General features: G+C 48.6%; 1 protein-coding gene across 2 annotated transcripts in view; it reads right to left on the bottom strand.

Moving 5' to 3' along the window:
* Positions 1-3,490, bottom strand: part of SAMD4A (sterile alpha motif domain containing 4A) — a 227,052-nt gene extending 223,562 nt beyond the window's left edge. Inside the window, exons 1-2 of one of the 2 annotated variants that reach the window (XM_027554161.1) lie at positions 3,256-3,490; positions 1,416-2,048 (exon numbers count right to left, since the gene is read on the bottom strand). In XM_027554161.1, coding sequence (XP_027409962.1) covers positions 1,416-1,611 — 196 coding nt within the window. In that variant the 5' untranslated portion in view covers positions 1,612-2,048; positions 3,256-3,490. The remainder of the gene's footprint in view (positions 1-1,415; positions 2,049-3,255) is intronic. The other variant, XM_027554160.1, reaches the window with a different exon arrangement.
* Positions 3,491-13,604: the final 10,114 nt, after the last annotated feature.

Here is a 13,604-nt window from a genome sequence, read left to right as displayed (position 1 = left end):
CTGAAGGGGAAGGGGGCCCTGCCATGGCCACCCTTGTGAGTAACACCCAGGGTGGGCTGTTAGGTTCAGGCTGAATCCCCTAGGGCTTTGTGGGCTTTCCCTCGGAATGGCCCACCATACTAGGCAGCGCTGGATCCTTTGGGTGCAGTCCTGTCTGGTCAGGAAAAGGCCTGTGAAGATTTCCAGTGGTCACTGCCAGCCTATGATTCTATATATGGAAACATCCCATCCTAGTGTGTCCAGCATTGTGAGCACCACACCAGGGAGGAGGAGTGAGCAGCAGACCAGCCTCCCTCTTGCGGTCCGTCAGCACACTCACTTTGGTGTCTCCCAGGCCCTGCTGCCCTGAACTGGACCTTGTCATCAAATGGCAGCCCAGACCTCTGCTGAGTCTTGCAGGCTGGCGGCTCTAACATGGAACAGCTGGAAGAGGACCCTGCATTCTTTTCTCTGCATAAACACTGGGGGCTCTGTTCACCATCCTGCTGCAGCATGAACTAAAGAATTTCCCCATCCCAAATTACAACCAACAGACCTTTCCCCAACCCCCACCCTCACCCCCTACCCCCAGCCCCGGATATAATTCCAGTCTGTCACCACCCATGCTAGCAAATAGCAAACTGCTGAATATATCTCAGTATATTCACTTTCTATACTAGTTGAGGTGTCTGTAAATACAATAGCAGGGTAACAGGAAACAGTTCTGTTATGTTCAGTAAAGTTTCCTGACAAAACCGTTAAAGACACTGATTCATGCCTGCTCCCTATGAGACCCTTTCTACAAGACGCGTATCAATATAAACAAAGTCGTGATAGTTAAGTATAACCACGTAGTATATGAAATGCAAATATCATTTTAATAGTCTGTAGCATCACCTACAAATTATTCTGAAAACAGAGCTCTCAAATTGGAATATCGGTGGAGGGGAAAAAAATGAATGTAAAATTGGGTTTTCATATGTTACTCATATAGCCTAATCAAAGCTCAGCTTCTGAAGGGCAGTCTCAGGCTTCCTCATGTGTTGCTGAAATCCAGAGAGCCACGTTGCCCAAAAGGAGGAAAGAAAAAAAGCCCAGAAAATCCAGACTCTACGTGACCTGACTTAATTATTTCCCAGGAAACTGCATGAGAGAAAAATCAATCATTCATGCTACCGTAGCTACCACACGGAATGAACTGAAGGAGTTGACAGTGGGCAAAAAAAACCCCGAAGCTGCCAGCGGAGGTAAGTGGGCGGCACGGCCTGGGGCGCGGGCGGCTTGCGGGGGAGATGCCAAGGACCCGGGGGCCGCCGTGGTTCGGTCCCCAAGGACCGGCGATCTGGGGCGGGGCCAGGCCCGAGGCTGGGCAGCGGCGGTTGGGGGTGGGGAGGGGAACCGGGACCGCGGGACGGCGGCGGCGGCCGAGCACTTACCCGGACTGTTGGCCTCGCCTTCGAGGACGTGCAGCTCGGCGCAGTCGGCCAGCGAGTGCTCCAGGCAAAGCTGGAGGAAGCGGGCCTGGGTCTGGCTCACGCGCTTGAGCAGCGACAGCAGCGCAACGGTCTGCTCGCACTCGTTCCAGCCCTTAAACCAGCCCGCCAGCACCCCGACCTGGTCGCGAAACATCATGGTTAGGGGGCGGCCCTCAGTCTACAAAGCCCCCGGGGCGCCCCAGCCCGCCCCGCCCGCCCCAAAGTTTGGCGGAGCCGCAGCCCCGCGGCCGCCGGAGACGCGTTCCCGTTCCAAGGTGGCTCTGGTGCCCGGACGCTGCAGGTACTGCCTCGGCTCCTGCCTCTCTCGTCTGGTTTCAGTTACGTTCTGGTGGTTCTGGCTGATTTCCCCAGAGATGATGACAGACAGTAGCACGGAAATATTTCTTTTTTAAAAAAATAACGATTAAAAAAAAAATTTCCCCACAAGGCACACAAACTGAATGAAGAAGGCTCTCTTTCCCCCTCCCCTCTTCTCGCAGCTTCGGGATGGTGATTTCCGGCGTCCCGGGGTCTCTTCCCTGCTGGGCAGCAGCTCGGACCCTTCACACCCGCATTCCCGAGTGGCGATCACCACTGGAAGGAGAGAAAAGGCTGCAGTGAGACCTCGGCCAGCGAGGGAGTGCGCCGGGAAGCGAGTGCATCTGAGGGGGCGGAGGGGGGCGCGCCGCGGGGTCTTAGTCCCCCAAATTCCGGCCGCCCCCTCCGCACCCGGATGCTGGAGAGGAGCTATTCTCGTTCTGGGAAAGGCAAGAAGCCTCCTTCCCAGGTGCGTGAGGAAGACCGCACGGCTTCCTGTTGCTGCCGCTGCGAACGGCTAGTGCTCCCCACACACCCCGCCCGGGGTGGCCTCGGGGGCTGTGCCTGCAAACGCCCGCACCAGCAACAGATCTTCCTCGCGCAGAAAACTTGCACTGCGGCTGCGAAGGGGCGCGGGGGTGGGGGTGGGGGCTAATGCAAAGCAGAGGCGGAGGCGCGGCAGCCCGAGTTCCTTCCTCCTCCTCCTCTCCCTCCTCCTCCTCCGCCACCTCTTCCTCCTCCTCCTCTCGGAGAAGCAGCCGAACGGCTGCAGCTCCATCTACAGCAACAGCCAGCATCTCCACCGCCAGGCGCCCCTCTGGATTTAGGCCGTGAGCAGCCGCGGCAGCAGCTCGAGACAAAAATAAACTCTCCCCACCCAGAGCTCAGCGCCCAGCGGGCAGAGGCGCAGCCGGAGCCTCGGCTCCCGCGAGCCGCTCGGCTCCAGCCCACACGGGAGGTCTCTGAGGGTCCGCTTCGCCCTGAGCGATCAGATGTGTGCGTGCGTGTGCGTGCGTGTGTACTCGAGTGTGTGCTGTAGGCATCCTGCCCCAGCTCCCGCCGCCTACGGGCGGGTCCGGTCGGCCCAGCGCCTGGCCCGCGCGTCCCAGGCCGAAGTCGGCACGGCCACTGGCGCAAGCCGAGCGCGGAGACAGTCGGCGCCCACAGCACTGCCTCCCCCAGCGGGCAGGGCGGTTCCGTGGGGACTGCGGCTCAGTGCCGCCGGCACACGCCCCCGAACGACCGCGAAGAAGAAAAGTTCGGTTTCGAGGGCTCCCCCAGTCCTAACCCTGTCCCGGTGGCCGCCAGCGGCGAAGTAGAGAGAGCCCAGCGACTCGGCCAGCCCTCGAGGGGCGGCTCGCTCTCAGCACCCCTGTTTCCCGGTTCCCAGAACTTCTCGAGCGGAAGCGGGGGAAGGCCCCCGGGAAGCGGACCCAGAGACCGCGGGCCCCCGGGCCTGGGGCGTAGGACAGAGTGCGCTCACCTCGGAGCGGCTCATCCCGGCGGCTCGGGGCCCCACGCGCGGGTCCGGGGCGGCTGTGGCTCTCAGCGAGGTTGGGGGCGCCCGGAGGGCGGGCTGCGGGCCATGCCGTCGGGGCGGGCGGCGCGGAGAGAGTGCGGCGCTGCGGGATCGGGCCGCCGCCGCCGCCGCTCCTGCTGCCTCCAGTGTAGGCTCGCGGAGGACTGAGCCGCCCGAGCCGGAGCTCCCCACATGCTACTGATTAACATACACCATTACATCATGGGCTTGGCAGGGAGCGCCCAAGCGGGGGGAGAGGAACCCGGGCGGCGGCGGCGGCGGCACGCGGGGGGAGTCGGGGGAGGATCCCCGGACCCGACCGGCGGCGGGGGTGGGGGGAGGTGGATTCCTAAGTGGGGACCAGAAAAGGGGAGGAGAGCGGAGAGGGAGGAGCCAGATGGCGCAGAGGGGTCGGGTTGGAGGAACGGCGGGGCGGAGAGGGAAGAAGTTTGGGGAAGGGGAGGGATCCAAGTAAATTCCTGCCCTCTGCTGTTTGCCTGTTCTGGAGGGGCCAGGGCGCTTGAGCAGCCGGAGTGCGGACGGGAGGGGACCCGGAGGGTGCTTGAGCGGGGGCGGTGCTGCCACCGGCTGCTCGTCCTTGTGAATGTGGTGCGCGGACTCCGGTGACCCCTCGGCCCTACTGGGGCCCAGGGGTGGGCAGAGACCTAGGGTCAAGGACGCTGGGGGTGTGGTCGGATTCCGGGGGTCGCAGAAGCAAAGGGCGGAGGAGGCCGAGGGGTCGTTTGTAGGGCTGGAAAGTGCCTGGGCACGAGGCTCCGTGCGGCCCATGTCCTGTGAGCGCGAGAAGTTCCCGGGCTGCTCACCCCTCGCCCGGGTCGGATCTCAGATGTCCTTTGCTCTTGTGGGTGGCCCCGGCCCCTTTGGGGCCTCGCTCTCCCCTGGGGAAGCCGCCCGACTTTGGGGGCCCTCCGGGAAACTATGCCTGGCGCCCTGGCTGCGGCTGCGGCTCCGGCTGCGGGCCTGGAGCGGAGAGGAGCTCCGCCGCGGGCGGCAAGGAGGCGGGCGAGGCCACCTGTCAGCGCGTCTGCGTCGTCGCAGGGCTGGGCAGCCTTCACCTGGCCCTGCAGAGTGCGCGAGGCCTGGGCCGGGCAGGGGGCTTCAGAGGTCCTGGCCGCCCGCGCCAGGGGGTGGGGTGGAATTGTGGGGTGGGGGGTGCAGCGCTGAGGCCAGGCAGCACAGGGAGGTCTGGGAAAGTGGCCTCGGCTGATCTCCAAAGTAGAGAACTGGTTAAAAATACCCTAAAACCTAAAAATCTCGGTGCCTTCTGATATTAATTGAATATGCACAAGAGGACTTGGTGACCAAATCCAGACAATTCCCCCATGTTTTAAGTGAAAACACAGAGCCCTCGAACATTTCTCCAGCAACCTGTGGCTTTCTTTATGAGTACTTTGAGACATTTGTGAAACGCATGCTTCAAATCCAGCCTCTTTACTCTCGCTAATACAGTAGTGTTGAAGATAAAGTGTCTGAGATATTATCCACGGATTTAACACTTCCTTCTTTAACTCCAGCCTATGTCCCTGGATTTTCAATCATTTCTTTCTTCCTCCCTCAAACCTAGTTTCTGCACCATTTAGTTCTGTGAGACACGTGACAGCACCTAACCATCTGCTGGGGTATTGAAAGGTCTGTGGAGCTGCAGAAATTTAGGTGTTACCATTAAAATAGGGTATGTGAATAATTTTCTTAAGCTCATTATTAGCCAGCCAGGAAAGGTATCTGCATAATTTAATGAATATTTTACCCCCAAAACAAGAATTCTAGAGTCAACGTTTTAATTTTGTTTTGTCTTATTATTACAGAAGCAGGAAATCTTGAAATATTTTCTCCAAAATGTTATTATCACTAGCTAGTACTTAGTAATAATCGCTATCAGAAAATGGGGAAAAGGTTTCCAGCACAGGCTATCTCAGTATATACCTTGCTATCAACTGCAACCAAAACAGAAATTGCCCACCTGGGGCTTCCGGAAGCCTCCGAGAGTGTTTTGTTTTGTTTTGTTTTTTAAAGAAAGTGGGAAAAGTCACTTTCATTAATTACTGTCACCTGCAGTTTACTAACTCAATAGTAAAACTAAAAAACAAACAGGCGAATTGAAGTCTATTTAACCTGAAGAAAGAAAATACTGCCACCTACTGGAAAAGTGTACTGCTTACAGCAGCCTTTGACCTAAGGAAAGATTAAGCTAATTTTTTGGCTATTTTTTGAAAAATACAAAAAGGAGCGTCAGTGAGTTGCCAACCTGCCTTGTTTTTGTGGGTTCACAATACTTGTGCCTTCCCTTGCCTCTGGGCCTTCCCCCTAGTAGTGGAGATGAAACCCAGAGTGGAGATGAAACCCAGTGAGGCTGCTTCACTTCCTCACAGAGTGAAGTCACACTGAAGGAAGGAAACCAATACTCTCAGTTAAATATATATTTTTGTCTTAATACGGATTTTTCCTATTCAAACCTCTACCCAGTTTTTATGGATAAAGACACTGATTCTGGGAGGGATTGAGGGCAGGAGAAGGGGACGACAGAGGATGAGATGGCTGGATGGCATCACTGACCCGATGGACGTGAGTCTGAGTGACCTCCGGGAGTTGGTGATGGACAGGGAGGCCTGGCGTGCTGCAATTCATGGGGTCGCAAGGAGTCGGACACGACTGAGCAACTGAACTGAACTTTACTGAAGAAGTGGCTGTGCTCAGACACTCAGTCATTGAATTGGACACTCAGTCCGATTCCTTGCCGACCTCATGGACTGTAGCCCTCCAGGCTCTTCTGTCCATGGGATTTTCCAAGTGAGAATAATAGAGTGGATTGTCATTTCCTCCTTTAGGGGATATTCCTGACCCAGGGATCAAACCCATGTCTCTTACATTCCCTGCATTGGTAGGCAGATTCTTTACCACTAGCACCACCTGGAAAGATTAAGAAGTGGCTAACAATGACTAAATACCCACATGACTTGGAAAAGGAGTTTTAGTGCAAATTCTAACTTCCAGAGAATAGATGATTAGGCAGTAACATAGGAGAAGTGGGATTTTATTAATAGATGAGCTAGAAACATGGCTGGCAGGGAGGGAAGCCCAGGAGACAAGCCCAGATACTTCTCTGTACACTGTACTCAGAAAGGTGCAGAACTGATGAGCATGGAGGCAAGAATAAGCTATGCTGGCCAAGCAGTAGAGAAGGATTTGACTATGAAAATATTAGACTTGGGTGACTGAACAGAAGTACCCAGGAGTGAGGAAATCTGAAGACTGATTGAAAGTGAGCCAAGCTGGCATCTGCCTCGGATGGAACTCTCTCTCTGTAATATTTGCCGCTAGGATCTAGTGTGCTTCCTGAAGAGTAAGCACAGCTCCAGTCAAGTAGTTTCTGTATTGAGAATATTATTGAAAAATAATTATAACGCCTGCTCTCATAAACTTGTTAGGAGGTCTGAAAGTAACTGGCACGTTACTTTGTACATAATAGGTACTTGATATGTATTTTTATATATAATATAGTTTTCCTTCTTTGTAGGCACAGAGTATGTTAATTTGGCTAATTTACATCTTGGGTCTGCCTCATAAACAGGCTTTTTCATTCTTCAAAAACGTGCCCTCTCAAAAGCCCTGTAATAAGGCCTAGGAGAGGATTGCCAGGGCTTGAATTAGGATTCGAGGGGATGAAGAGAGTGATGTGGAGGAAGAAACTGCAGAACTGGTGACAGATGGAATGTGGGAAGGCTAAATCAGGAGTCAGGTCTGCTAAGATAGCAACAGTGAAAGGCAAGCTGGGTGAGGCCCAGGAGCCGCGGCTTAGGGAGACTAAACTTGAGTTCAGATCTCATTAGAAGGAGTTCAGAAATATCTCAGTGTTGGCAGGGGCACACATTCAGAGAGAAAGCCGGTATTCTGTTAGCCCAGGGTAGAGACCTAATGGCCAGCACCAATTTCCTATATCCCTAACACCGTTTTATACCGGCACCAGGATCATGGCTGCTGACTCAGTTCAGTTCAGTCGCTCAGTCATGTCTGATTCTTTTCGACCACATGGACTGTAGCACACCAGTCTTCCTTGTCTATCACCAACTCCCGAAGCTTGCTCAAACTCATGTCCATCGAGTCGGTGATGCCATCCAACCTGGGCTGTTGACTGGCCCGAGTAAACCTGGCCAGACCAGCCAGTGGTAAAGCATAAAGCAGTGAGACTCTTGAGGAATCTGCTTTTGCTTTTCACTGAAGTTCTTACCACTCTCAATATAGTATTCAGATTTTCTTCAGTTACTCAATTTAGAGGATCTTTCCAGAAAAAAAAAAAAAAGACTTCTTAAACCCAGTGGTAGGAAAACTATCCATGATGACCTATAAAGTTGGGATAGGAGGGGAGAGGGAGGCTTAAGAGGGAGGAGATACGTATATAATTATGACTGATTTGCATTGTTGTACAGCAGAAACCAACACAACATTGTAAAGCAATTATCCTTCAATTAAATTTTCTTGAATTAAAAAACAAAAAAGGAATGCCACTACCCAAAGGCCATTCCCTGGTGGCTCATACCATAAAGAATCCGCCTGCAATGTGGGAGACCTGGGTTTGATCCCTAGGTTGGGAAGATCCCTGGGAGAAGGAAAAGGCTACTCACTCCAGTATTCTGGCCTGGAGAATTCCATGGACAGAGGAGCCTGGCAGGCTACAGTCCCTGGGGTTGCAGAGTCGGATATGACTGAGCAGTTTTCATTTCACGTCACTTCACCCAAAAGCCATAACAGATGTGATTAGTTACTCTTCAGGAGTCAAATATGAATATGAATTGGATGGACTTGTTGAATCCATGAGGAAAAGCTTTTTAAAATTTTTGTAAAATATATATAACATAAATTTACCCTTTTAACCAGTCTTAAGCGTAAAATTGCATCACATGAAGTACATTCACATTGTTTGTACACCCATCTTGAAGTATCCATTTCCAGGTCTTTTTCATCTCACCAAACTGAATTTCTGTACCTGTTAAACAATAAATCTTCATTCCTCCCTGCCCTCGGTCTCTGCGCACCACCATTTCTATGAATTTGTCTATTCTAGGTACCTCATAAGTGGACTCATAAAATATTGTCCTTTTGTGTCTGACTTACTTCACTTAGCATAATGTTTTCAAGCTTCATCCACATTATGGCATGTATCAGAATGTTATTCCTTTTTAAGACTGATTAATGTTGCATGAAGACAACTTTTGAGACAGCTTTCTCTAGAATGGAGTTTGATAAGAAAGGTGAACTCTAGTTTGTAGGGTGTACAGTCAGGTAAATTGTCTTTTTGACTGATTTCTAAAGAGTATAATCCAAACTTACTACCTGGCACTTAAATAAAACACAAATTCAATTGAACCACAATTTCAAACACAAATGCAAATGGGTTCACACTTTTTAAAAATAAGTAAATGTGTGAAATATTAAACTATAGTTTTTTTACAGTAAAATATCTTACATCATAGGTAAATTTGCAAATAAATATAGTCAAAAGGTTAAATATAAGTGTTGTAAACTACTCCTATTTATTGGCTTTGTATAGGTTAGGATTACGAAAGTAGGAGATCTTTTAGAGGGATAAATTGCCCTAGATTATCATGAGAGGAAAGAAAGCAAAAATTATTGGTTCTAGAAGTAGTCAAATCCTAATTCTGATCTTTGTTGTTGATTTAAGAATTGCCAGTATCTTTTTGAACTGAAAATGCACTTGAAACATGTCCACGGTTTTAAATATGAGGTTGGCACAAAAGTAATTGCAGTTTTGGACCATGAATTTTAAATCATCATAACTAGGCTCAGACACATTTTTATTAATTAAAATAAGAACAACACAGTTTGCCAGTGAGAAATAAGTTTGTTTATTCCTATAGTGTAGAACTCTGTGCTTCGGGATTCGAGGAAATCTTGGAAAGCATTTTCTGCCTCCAACTGGTTGTGGAAGCATTTTCCCTGCAAAAAGGTGCCTTAAGAACTGGGAGTCAAGTTGGTGAGAAGTCAAGTGAATATGGCAGATGAAGAAAAACTTCATAGCCCAGTTCTGAAGCACTGATTGTGCAAGTCAGGCATTGTCGTGGAGAAGAATTGGGCCCTTTCTGTTGACCAGTGACAGCTGCAGGCATTGCAGTTTGTGGTGCATCTCATCGATCTGCTGAGCATACTTCTCAGATGTCATGGTTTCGCTGGGATTCAGAAAGCTGTAGTGGATCAGAGCAGCAGCGGACCACCAGTGACCATGACCTTTCTTTGGTGCAAGTTTGGCTTTGGGAAGAACTTTGGATCTTCTTCTCAGTCCAACCACTGAGCTGGTCTTGCAGATTATTGTACAAAATCCACTTTTCATTGCATGTCACAATCTGATCAAGAAATGGTTCGTTGTTGTCGTGTAGAATAAGAGAAGACAACTTATTTGACAACTTCAAAATTATTATTATTATTATTATTTTTAATTTGTGGTCAGCTCATGAGGCACCCACTTATCGAGGTTTTTCACCTTTCCAATTTGCTTTAAATGCCTAGTGACCATAGAATGGTCCATGTTGAGTTCTTTGGCAAGTTCTCACGTACTGTAAGAAAGTCAGCTTTGATGATTGCTTTCAATTGGTCCTTGTCAACTTCCAATGGACAGCCACTATGCTCCTCATCTTCAAGTCTGTGTCCTTTACAAAACTTCTTCAACCACCACTGCCCTGTACGTTCATCTCATTAGCAGTTCCTGGGCCAAATGCATTGTAGATGTCTTGAGTTTTCTCTGCTGCTTTATGACTCATTTTGAACTCCAATAAAAAAATTGCTCAAATCTGCTTTTTGTCTAACATTATTTCTATAGTCTAAAATAAACATAAGATAAACAGCAGGTATGTCATTAGCAAAAGAAAACATAAAGCGAGAAATGGACATTAAAATGATGTATAACCACATTTGTTTAAGAATGCATTCCAATATCAAATGGCAACGTTCAACAATGCAAAACAGCAATTACTTTTTTTACTAACCTAACAGCTGACATTTTTTTCTACATTTATTTTGCACTGGAAAATAGCTGATCATTTTTTATTTGTATGGGAGTATAGATGATTGATGAGGATGAAGGAGGAGAATGAAAAAGCTGGCTTAAAACTAAATTTTAAAAAACTAAGATCGTGGCATCTGGCTCTATTACTTCATGGCAAAGAGAAGGGGAAAAAGTGGAAGTAGCGACAGATTTCCTCTTCTTGGGCTCTAAGATCACTGTGGATGGTGACTGCAGCCTTGAAATCAGAAGACGTTTGCTTCTTGGTAGGAAAGCTATGACAAATCTAGATAGTGTGTTGTAAAGCAGGGACTCACTCTGCCGACAAAGGTCTGTATTAGTCAAGGCTATGTATGATCTTCCCAGTGGTCAGGTAAGGTTGTGAGAGCTGGACGGTAAAGAAGGCAGAGAGCTGAAGAATTGATGCTTTTGAACAGTGGTACTGGAGAAGACTCCAGAGAGTCCCTTGGACAGCAAGGAGACCAAACTAGTCAATCTCAAGGGAAATCAACCCTCAATACTCATTGGAAGGACAGATGCTAAAGCTGAAACTCCAGTATTTCGGTCATCTGATGAAAACAGTGGACTCGCTGGATGCTGGGAAAGATTGAGGGCAGAAGGAAAAGAGGGCATCAGATGATGAGATGGCTGAATGGCATCACTGATGCAACGCATATGAATTTGGGCAAACTTTGGGAGATGGTGAGGGACCAAGAGGCCTGCGTGCTACAGTCAGTCCATGGGGTCGCAAAGAGTCAGACACGACTGGGTGACTGAACAACAACATAGCTGATTAATGGGCTTCCCAGGGGTGCTAGTAGTAAAGAACCCATTTGTCAATGCAGGAGACATAAGAGACTTGGGTTTGATTCCTTGGGTTGGGAAGATCCCCTGGAGGAGGGCATAGTAACCCACTCCAGTTTCCCTTGCCTGGAGAAGTATCCACGGACAGAGGAGCCTGGCAGGCTCGCAAAGAGTCGGACACTACTGAAGCGACTAACACGCACATACTACTTAACACGCACATAACTGATTAACAATGTTGGGTTGGTTTCAGGTAGACAGCAAAGGGAGTCAGCCATACATATGCATGTATCCATTCTCACCCAAACTCCCCTCCCATCAACATGGAGCAGTGTTCTCTGTGCTATGCAGTAGGTCCTTGTTGGTTATCCATTTTAAACAGAGCAGTGTACATATCAATCCCAAACTCCCTAACAATCCCTAAATAGCTGAAATTTTGTAATGTACACATCTAAGGTCATATTTCTATAATCTAAACAAAGATCAGACTCCCCTTCTCCAATATTCTTTAAAGCAACCTCTCTGTCGTGAGAACATTCCAAGACTGCTGGCACCAACCTTCTCTTAACCAGATACTACTGTTGCATAGGATACATTAAATATTGATTAATCCCACATTTTCCACATCCTTGGAATGTCCCTAGTTAGAAAGTTTATGAGAAACTGCCTGGTTACACATTTAAATTTTATTGCAAAATTTCTCAGAGCCTTTGTTATGCTAGCATTCATTGTGCTCTTCTGGAGAGTACAGTATATGGCAGGCCAGGTTCCTGGAGCCCAGAACACATTCTTCATAGGTCTTGTAGTACAGTGTTGCCTGGGATATGGTTTGGGAAATGCTGGGTCTGATAACAGGTTGATGAATTTATTTGTAAGGCAGCAATGGAGAAACAGACATAGAGAACAGACTTATGGACACAGGGAGAGGGGAAGAAAGAGTGAGATATATGGAAGAGTAACATGGAAACTTACATTCAGATCAGATAAGATCAGATCAGTCGCTCAGTCGTGTCCAACTCTTTGCGACCCCATGAATCGCAGCACGCCAGGCCTCCCTGTCCATCACCAACTCCCGGAGTTCACTCAGACTCACGTCCATCGGGTCAGTGATGCCATCCAGCCATCTCATCCTCTGTCATCCCCTTCTCCTCCTGCCCCCAATCCCTCCCAGCATCAGAGTCTTTTCCAATGAGTCAACTCTTCACATGAGGTGGCCAAAGTACTGGAGTTTCAGCTTTAGCATCATTCCTTCCAAAGAAATCCCAGGGCCGATCTCCTTCAGAATGGACTGGTTGGATCTCCTTGCAGTCCAAGGGACTCTCAAGAGTCTTCTCCAACACCACAGTTCAAAAGCATCAATTCTTTGGCGCTCAGCCTTCTTCACAGTCCAACTCTCACATCCATACATGACCACAGGAAAAACCATGGAAAAACCACAGGAAAAAAAGCCTTGACTAGATGAAGCTTTGTTGGCAAAGTAACGTCTCTGCTTTTTTTTTTTTTTTTTACGTCTCTGCTTTTGAATATGCTATCTAGGTTGGTCATAACTTTCCTTCCTAGGAGGAAGCATCTTTTAATTTCATGGCTGCAGTCACCATCTGCAGTGATTTTGGAGCCCAGAAAAATAAAGTCTGACACTGTTTCCACTGTTTCCCCATCTATTTCCCATGAAGTGATGGGACTGGATGCCATGATCTTAGTTTTCTGAATGTTGAGCTTTAAGCCAACTTTTTCACTCTCCACTTTCACTTTCATTAAGAGGCTTTTGAGTTCCTCTTCACTTTCTGCCATAAGGGTGGGGTCATCTGCATATCTGAGGTTATTGATATTTCTCCCAGCAATCTTGATTCCAGCTTGTTTCTTCCAGTCCAGCATTTCTCATGATGTACTCTGCATATAAGTTAAATAAACAGGGTGACAATATACAGCCTTGACGAACTCCTTTTCCTATTTGGAACCAGTCTGTTGTTCCATGTCCAGTTCTAACTGTTGCTTCCTGACCTGCATACAAATTTCTCAAGAGGCAGATCCGGTGGTCTGGTATTCCCATCTCTTTCAGAATTTTCCACAGTTTACTGTGATCCACACAGTCAAAGGCTTTGGCATAGTCAATAAAGCAGAAATAGATGTTTTTCTGGAACTCTCTTGCTTTTTCCATGATCCAGTGGATGTTGGCAATTTGATCTCTGGTTCCTCTGCCTTTTCTAAAAACAGCTTGAACATCAGGAAGTTCATGGTTCACATATTGCTGAAGCCTGGCTTGGAGAATTTTGAGCATTACTTTACTAGCGTGTGAGATGAGCGCAATTGTGCGGTAGTTTGAGCGTTCGTTGGCATTGCCTTTCTTTGGGATTGGAATGAAAACTGACCTTTTGCATTCTTGTGGCCACTGCTGAGTTTTCCAAATTTGCTGGCATATTGAGTGCAGCACTTTCACAGCATCATCTTTCAGGATTTGAAAGAGCTCAACTGGAAT

This window comes from Bos indicus x Bos taurus, chromosome 10 (genome assembly GCF_003369695.1).
Source record: "Bos indicus x Bos taurus breed Angus x Brahman F1 hybrid chromosome 10, Bos_hybrid_MaternalHap_v2.0, whole genome shotgun sequence".
Lineage (NCBI taxonomy): Eukaryota > Metazoa > Chordata > Mammalia > Artiodactyla > Bovidae > Bos > Bos indicus x Bos taurus.
Note: the sequence above shows the minus strand (reverse complement) of the source record. Positions and strands in the feature narration are given on the sequence as shown.